We start from the raw sequence: 9,361 nt of genomic DNA, 5'->3' as shown, positions 1-9,361 counted from the left end.
TCTAATTTGGCAGAGTTTCTAAATTAGATTGGAGCCTGGTGTTGCCATCCGGTTTCACCAGTCCTCAGTCAAATCGTCCAACCCATGCTAGCATGGAAAGCGGACGTTAATATATATATATATATATACAAGTTGGAAAGCAGTGCATATTGATAAACTCTGAGTCAGAAATGTAATGTTTTTTTAATTTGTGAATTTTAAATTGTTTAGATATTTTTTCACTTCTTATTTCAATTAACATTTAAACTCCTTTTGTATAAGTTATGAAATATCATTTGTTACTTGGTTTGTGTTACGGTCTCTCTTTATTGAATGCAATAAAGCTATTAATGTTTTTTTGCTATTCTACAGGTTGACTATTACTATTATTACTACCACTACGACTATCATGACTTTCATAAACTCTTTTTGTTACTGTTGTTTTGGAGATTCAATAACATTCACTTCAGGCTGGTCACCCCCAACTAATTTTAGGATCTTTTCCATATTATATCATACTTTGAATTTGCTTCAAAGTGTAGTTCCATATTTACTAAATTCAAATAAATACATTGTTTTAACAGCAAGTATTTACTAGTCTCTCCTTTGTCAGATTGGAATGTGAAAGTCTTGAAATACTGATGTATAAGTGACACTTCATGACATGATTATCCTAGGAAAAAAAAGTAAAATAAAATAAAGCAGTGAAATATGAGGATATTAAAGAGTTAGGTTTTGCAACTAGAAGGAAAGTATGTATGGCTAGGGGTAAGAAGGAGCTTTAAGTGATGAGATTTATACTTCAGTATTAGATATATAAATCTTTTTTTTTTTTTAATCACATACACAACTTTGATGTTCTGATATTAAGGTGCTAGATATCAACTTTAGTTTGCTGTAATGTTTAGTGGTTAGCATTCCATTTAAACAGTCCAACCAAACCATGCATGACAGCCATGCAAACAAGTAAAAACAAATACACACACACACACACACACACACACACACACACATGAATTGAAACTGATAAAATCCATAAAAGATTGTAAATCTTAATTTCATATGGAATTCAGATTTACTATATTTTCAATTAAATTTTCTCAAAAATAAATCTGTCTTTTTCTGTATTTGAAATCAGTGAATATTGCAGGAAATCACTGCAAAAAGATAAAATGGCTTGGTCATTGGTCTCACAAGCTGCATGTATGTTATTTGTGTACATGCAAGTACAAATTGTACCTTTTTTTTCCTAACACAATATTTCTGGCATTTTATTTTACTTATTACAAATGTATTGTACTTATGAGATTTTTTTTGTATTTGTATGTATTTTTTCCTTCTGAAAATCAAAACTATAATTTTATATATATATATATATATAAAGCAAATTAATCTAGTGCTTTCACACTATTGAGTTTTTGAGTTTCTTATAGAAAACTATTTCCTTTTTGTTCTACTTATCTGTCAAGATCAATAAGTAATTTGAAAGTGAGTTGGGAACAGAAAGTTCGATCAAGTTGCTCCTATTCTTTATTTTTATTTCTTGCTCTGGAATAATGTCACAAAATTCTTAATATATTCTGGTATAAAAATTTGCATGTCTTAAAAAGAAAGGCCAGCCTCTAAACATGTGTTCAAGATAATGTTACTTAGAAGACTACTGTAGAAACAGCTAATAGAAAAACGATAACTTTTGCAGAGCTGTTTATGACATTAGCTGGATGTATTTTGGATATGAAAATAAGTTTGTCTTTTCTCTCATCTTTGTTAACAATGCAGTAGTTGTGCAACTGTCTGGTTGTTGTTGTTGTTGTGCTCATTTTACATGTGTATACATTTATGCACATGCACCCGCTGCACTACTTGCGTTTCTCATATGTTTAGATTTGAAGGGAGCTAATGAAATTTAGATTTTATCCTTTTGAGAATTTAAAAGACACAACAAAGAAAAAATGACAATTTTAGAAGTGCTTTTATGAGTTTCACTGAGGATTTTGAAGTCAAAGCTTAAAAATGTGAATTGTTCTTTTGTGAGATTTGGGCTCATTTTGCCATTATAATTAGTGTTTATAAGGCTTTATTATATTTAGTACCTTTCCTTCATCTAAATGATATAATTATTATATTTGTAAAAGACTATTTCAAAGTATTTACTAGAAAGAGACAATGTTTTTTAATATTCTGCAGTGATATGATTCTGTCTCAAAATGAAATAAATAATTATTTCTGATTTAAGCCCAAGGTCAGCAGTTTTAAGGGAAAGTTTAAATCAATTAAGTTGATCCCAAATACTTAATTGCTACTATATTTTATCAACCCCTGAGGGATGAAAAACAACATTGACTAAGGTGGAATTTGAACTTAATATTATTATAATAATAATAATAATCTGTATACTATATGCACAAGGCCTGAAATCATGGGGGAAGGTTTAAGTGGACATCATTGACCCCTAGTGCTTGACTGATACTTATTTATTGACTCCAAAAGGATGAAAGGCAAAGTTGGCTTTGGTGGGATTTGAACTCAGAATGTAAAGATAGACAAAATACCATTAACTATTTTGTCGGGTGAACTGGTAGAACTACTAAGGTGGTGAATGGTTGTGCCAGATCTCCACATTAATAATAACAACAACAACAACAATAATGATGATGATGATGATGATAATGATAATCCTTTCTACTATAGGCACCAGGCTTGAATATTGGTGGGAAAGAACTCGCCTAATATATAGACCACAGTGCTCAACTGGTGCTTATTTTATTGACCCTGAAAGGACGAAAGGCAGAGTTGACCTCGGTGAAATTTGAACTCAGAATGTAATGAGTTAGAAGAAATGCTGCTTAGCATTTTGTTTGTCATGTTAATGATTCTGCCAGTCTGCCACCTTAAAAAAAAAAAAAAAAGTATTAAAAGAACATGACATTTTATTTGACAATGGTTGATTGATTTCTGTTTTGTTCATTTTGGCTGAATTGACTTGCTTGTAATGATCATTTATTTATTTAGCATTTTCATAACACTTAAACATATATGTATGTATATATGTATGTATAATTTATTACAATTCCTTGTTTTAATTTTTCTATTTAATTGAAAATGGATCATTATTATCTAAAACAAAAAAAAAAAAGAAAATTTTTAATCATTTACTAGGGCTCTGTAACAATCTTTATATTACTTCAAATTATATTTTCAATCTTCCTTTAATATATTTTGAAACGATTAATGATGCAGGAATAAAATCAGATGATGTTTTTCTTTCTTTCAGAAATCATCTAATTCTATTCTTGTTAATGATATTATTAATCTGCCTATGACTTTTTTCTTGACCTTTTATTTCTGATGCTATTAATCTAATTATCTGAATGAAATGTTAAATTAACTGATGTATTCATTAGTGATTTAGTCTTATATAGATATTAGTTTGCTCAGTTTAATTCATCAATTTCTTATTTAAAAAATATTTTTGATATATAGTTATTTTCATTAAGAAGACTCTGCTGATTGTATTTTGAGTTTTTTTTATTTATTTATTTATTTTGTGTTTCTGTCCTCTGAATTGCTGCCTCACTTTCATTATAGTCTGCTATATATGAAAGATAAATGGTACTATTCTAGTGTAATACTGTCACATCTAAATATTTAAGCAGTGACAGTATTACATATTTTTGAATATTATATTAACATTCTGTAAGACTTGATGTTCTTGTCGTGAATAAAATATTTAGTGATGTCATTTGAAGTTCAAGAATAGCTGATGTAGAAAATATTTCCAGTTCCTTTGTTTTCTGAAATCTTTTCTGAAATCAAAATGTTATCCAAATTATCTTTTGGTTTGTCAAGGGAAATAGGATTCAACAAATCCAGAGCAACACTAGTTTTGTAGCATTTAATAGTTTTGATATTAGCTAAAGTATCTTAACTCTTAATGTTCAATATGGCAAGTATCCACAACAGTTACCAAACCCCAAACTGCAAATAATCACAGTTCAAATAGTGTTATTCTTTGGGGGTCAAAATTGAAACTAAGCATTCTTCTGTGTAAGAAACAATGTTTAGCTTTGTTTCAGGAAGAACTTCAAAGAATTCCTGTTTGCACCCTATATGCTCTTTGGGAAATAGGGGATTATGAAGTGAATTTCTCTGGATTGTTTTGAGCAAATGAATACCTCAAGTGATGAATTATAATTCAGTGATATTTTATTAATGATTTATTTATTGTTTATTTATTAATGATTAGAGACAGAAAACTTAGACTTGGAGAAAATAAATAGAATGATATTTCAGTTAGGATTTATCAATTCTGAATAGGAGTGGAGTTACCACATTGTTGTTATTGCATCAGTTGTTTTCATTAGTAAGGATTGGGTTGACAAGGAGAGCATAATTATGGTAATACGAGTAAATGACACTAATTTGTTAGGCCTTACAACACCTTTGGAGGAGATGAAGACATATCTCACAATTCCTATTCTAATGAGAGTTCTGCAGCTTCCAAGTTACAGAGATGAGCATAAATTGAACGCTAAGACAGGAAATTGATACTCAGGAATCAATATCTAGTAGATATGTTTGAAAACATTTATATGCCATCAACTTAACTGTATTCAACCTACTTGGGCAAATGAAAATGGCATGACAACAGGTAATAATCAGCAACAGGTAAAAGCCACAGTTACAATGTCTACCAACAATCATTATTTTGTATCAGTAAATTTCATCCAAATTCATGCAATAGTTATAATTTTATGAATTTTATGCTCAACTATTTGCATTTCATTAACATCTTTTGTTCCTAATTGGATTGGAATTAATTATGTTGAAAGTACTGCAAGACATTAAAAGTTAATAGGTTGTTACAAGCTTTTGACTAGACCTGTTAAAAAAAAAAAACACTTCAAAATTGAAAAGGTACTTCTTCCAAACAAAAAGAAAAATTAAAAATAATAAATAGAATACTAATACAAAAGGTAGGGAAAAGGCAAGCTTTATCTAGTACATATGACACATCAAATATATTAGAGAAAGTGAGATATGGATGGGATGCAGAATAGGAACATACAAAATTTTAGCAGTTCAATAAGCAATGAAATTATAAATATGATGGAAAATTTACTTGTTACAAGTTTGAGTTTCTTCAGGTATCACTTTTGTAATAACGAAGACAACTGCTTCTGATTTGCTTTTGGTTCCCTTTTCCGAATGTTGGTATGGTGCTGAAAAGTAGAGTTATACTTTAACCATGTTTATGTGCTTTATTCTGAATGTAAATACTCTTCAATGCACAATTCAGTGTGTGGTGAAGGATTACTTTCAACTAAAGATGACATTATTTTATGTACCAAGATATAATTCAAAAGCACTTCAAACACATGCTGAGAGAGGGAGAGGGACTAAGAGATGTACAGATCTCACAAATATTGCTGTGTCCTGATAGTCTTCCTTCTCTCTCTCTTTCAATCTCTCTCCACATCACTTTCACCCTTTTTCTCGTGTATGTATAATACTTCAGCACTTTTACTCAAACCTTCACATCTTAGAATCCTCAGTCTTATTCGCTTTCTCTCTCCATTCTCTATTTCTCTCATGTTTTCTCTTGCTATTTCTTCATTAATTCAACTATTTCCACCTTCCCCTTCTTTCTCTCTTCCTCTTTCATTCATTCTACTATTAGATCTCTGCCAGTATCCCTTCCACTATCATTACTATAACTACCAGCTGCTTTACTTTATTTGAGTTACTTCTCTTAGTGTTTACAAAGAAGGTAGGTAGGAACATACTATTGTATAGATTGCTATCTTATATCAATTGTCTTCATCATAACACTAGCTTTTCCATTTAGCATTATATCTTTTACACATGATTCCTACAGACTGCTTTCCATAACCTTTTGTTGCCAACAGTAACAACAGTTTTCTAAATTTTTTTTCATCCCTTATTTTACTCTGTTAAAACACCTCCAGCACTATATAAACCACCTGAGTAGCAGAAACTATTGACTATGTCTACTGACTTCATTTCATGAGCATTCCAACTACTGTTTGAGGCATTAGCATTTCATAGTCTCATTTACCACCATTTTGGTCTTTCACATGTTAACCCTTCAGGTCTGTTGACTATGCTTCTAGGTTTTAAATTTTCTGCAACTCTTTAGAACTGCTTTGAGAGTCAAACAATCAGCATACAAAAGTTCTAAAGAACAGCCACTGGTTGTGACCACAAGAACAATGATTAATAGAAGGGTGCTTCAGTACAGAACCCTACTGAACGTTTACCTGTACACAAAATTGTCAGTGAACTCACTGCCAACTGTAATATTGCTAAAAGTACTCTTTACATGTTGTTTGTTATTCTCACTAGCCATTTTTACCCAGTTTCTTTTCTCCTATAGAGACTGTGGAGTGAAGGCCTCTGGGTTGAATGCTTAACTGAGTGGCTTGTTTTTTGCCTACAGTTTGTTGCAGTCATTGCACAAACTAAAACTATATTATCTAAACTAATCTTAAGCCCTGAACTAAATTTACTAAAGCTATTATCGGGTACTTTTGACTTCGCACATCATTTTTGGACCTCTTTCCAATGCACTTTTGCCTCTGCACCTATTGACAGTGCTTTTATCTATCAACTAACTTTCAAGTGTGCCCTACATGATCAACTAGAGTGTGTGTGTGCCACACATATCCTGCTGCTTTCAGAATTTTAACAATTATTCCTGATGATATTGAACTTGCTGCTTTCCTATCCTTCAGGTTTTTTTGGGGGTTATTTTGGGTTTTTTTGTAGCCTCATTAACCATACCGAAGCTGACCTCAGTAGTTTACCTTTCAATTGGTTCCACTTGGGATAGTATTATCTTCAGTGTTACATAAGACATTCAAATCTTTGACACAAAAGAATTGGCAGATTCTGTCTCTTGATTCGGCAATTGTTTCATTAATTCATTTATATGTAGATGGTTTCGCATCTTTATCTTTCTACACCGATTGTATTTACTATTTTGCTTATATTCTATACAGGTTATATTGAAATTATTGATACTGAATAATAATAATAATAATAATAATAATAATAAGCTGAATCTTTTTGTTCTTTCTCAGATGTTCTCGCCGCCAGTTGCTGGTCAAGGAATCAAAAATGGAACCACAAATATGGACTCTATGTATTCTGGAGGATATAAAGCAGGTAAATATTTTTCCCATTGGGTAAATTTGAAGAGTGAACTTCATGATTCTGCAGGGTTTACACTCTGCATTTCGAATTGTGATAGCCTGTATGGAATGCAGACTGGAAGAAGTCTGACCATGTCTACGGTCTATTCTGTCCATATGGCCTGAAGATTCTAGTAGTGGCAACAACAAAAGAATGCAAGTCGTCTCAGTGGTAGATAGCCCAACACTAGGTGAAAAGCTTATGAAACTTGATGTGATAAAATTTATTTGGAGACTATTGTAACACAGTTCTGAGATGTGGGTGTGTGCAAGTGTCTTGCTCAAAATCACAACACATAGCATGGTCTGGGAATGATTGTGAACCCAATGCTCTAAACATTGAGCCATGTGCCTTCATACACACACAGACATGCATGTACACGCACACACATTTGTGGGTGAAGACGAGATGTCCCACTATGTCTTGAATTATGTGATGATTCGATTATAGATGAATGCCACAGTCATAAAAGTGGTGCCCCTTATTTTCAGTTTTTTGCCTAAAACAGTTTGGTCATTGGGAAAATTTTACTATAGAAACAGTTGAGGGTTTGCAACAGGAAAGGCATTCATTAGTAGAAAACCTGCCTCAATGAATTCTGTCTGACCCAATGATTTTAATGATACATACATGCATGTGATTGTATGTACATCCATGTATGAGTGTATAGCAAGAGAGAGAAGAAAAAGAGTGAGAGAGTGAAGGCTCGTGGCCTGGTAGTTAGGATGTTGCACACATGATGACTAGATTGTGGGTACAATTCCTGGACCTGGCAGTGCATTGTGTTCTTCAGTAAAATACATCATTACACATTGCTCTGTGATCACTTCGACATCTGACTTGTGGCACACCATGCACCTGTATAGGTAATGTCGATTTGACAGAGGGAGTGGGCTAATGTACAGCACAAACATTTGATCACTATAAACAAATCGTGTGTGCAAGTTGTTGAGCAAGAAATTGCGGAACTCATCTATCATCTACAACTGGAGAGCCCATAATATGTATATGTGTATATAAACATTAACACCCCCACCACAAGGAAATACCAGGTGCCATTGCTAGTTTATCTATGATACATAATTGCATATAATGTTCATGTATTTTACACATGCACATATATATATATATATCATATACACAATATATTATGTCAATTATATTTTACTATCTGTTTGTTATTTTGTGTGAGTGTATATGTAACCCATGCTAGCTTGGAAATATATATTCAGAAAATGTATGGATTATACATGAAGATAGGGAGGTTGACGAGTGTCAGCTAGTCCAAAGGGAAGAGAAACTTGATGGGTGTTAGTGTTAGTTAATAGTTAATATTAATGTATAAAAAGAAATATCATTGAAAAACAAAAGTGATGTAGATAATCAGTCAATGATATGATAATGAACAGAGAGTTGGTGTAATAACGGTGGTATTGATTATGAAGGTGATACATACATTCATAATGCATGTGTGTGTGTGCATATATGTATATAGGTATATTTACTTTTGTATGTGTGTGTACACTCACTGTGGGTGTTTGTATGTACATGCATGCGCGTGTGAGTGCTTGTGTGAATATTTGCATTCTGCAATGTCTTCACTCATATTCGCTCAAGTAAAAGTGGTGACATTATGTTGACAATTCCATGTCAACAAATTGACCGTAACTCTGTGCTTTTGACAAGTAGGATTAAAATCTTGTTACTTGAAAAACAGGAAAGGGTTAACAGCGGGAAGAGTATCTTGTATACATACCTGTACATACATATATATATATATCTACATATATTTATATACATGGCTGTGTGGTTGAAAAAAGTTACTTCCCAACTATGTGATCTTTGTTCAGTCCCACTGTGTTCACCTTGGACAAATATCTTCTGTAGCCCCAGGCCAACCAAACCCTTAAGAATGAATTTAGTGGATGGAAAATGAAAGAAGCTTGATGTGTGTGTGTGTCTATCTGTCTGTCTGTCTACACACACACACACACAGTAATACTTCTCAGTTTTTGAGGACCTACTTTATGAGACCTCGGGTTTGTGAGCTTTTACGAGTTTTATTTTCTGTTTACAAGGTTTTGCTTTATGAGCAGTGTCTGGGAACATATTAACTCATATTGAGGCATTACTGTATATATATATATATATATATATATATATATAT

At 32.3% G+C, this 9,361-nt stretch overlaps 1 protein-coding gene across 5 annotated transcripts in view; it reads left to right on the top strand.

The window, feature by feature from the left end:
• The window catches only part of LOC106868645 (transcription factor 12), a 148,137-nt gene that overhangs the window by 47,479 nt on the left and 91,297 nt on the right, over positions 1–9,361 (top strand). For all 5 annotated transcript variants that reach the window (XM_014914010.2, XM_014914011.2, XM_014914008.2 and 2 more), the window contains one exon: positions 7,083–7,167. In XM_014914010.2, the coding sequence (XP_014769496.1) occupies positions 7,083–7,167 (85 nt within the window). The remainder of the gene's footprint in view (positions 1–7,082; positions 7,168–9,361) is intronic.

This window comes from Octopus bimaculoides, chromosome 18 (assembly GCF_001194135.2).
Source record: "Octopus bimaculoides isolate UCB-OBI-ISO-001 chromosome 18, ASM119413v2, whole genome shotgun sequence".
NCBI lineage: Eukaryota > Metazoa > Mollusca > Cephalopoda > Octopoda > Octopodidae > Octopus > Octopus bimaculoides.
This window is presented reverse-complemented; position numbering and strand designations above follow the sequence as displayed.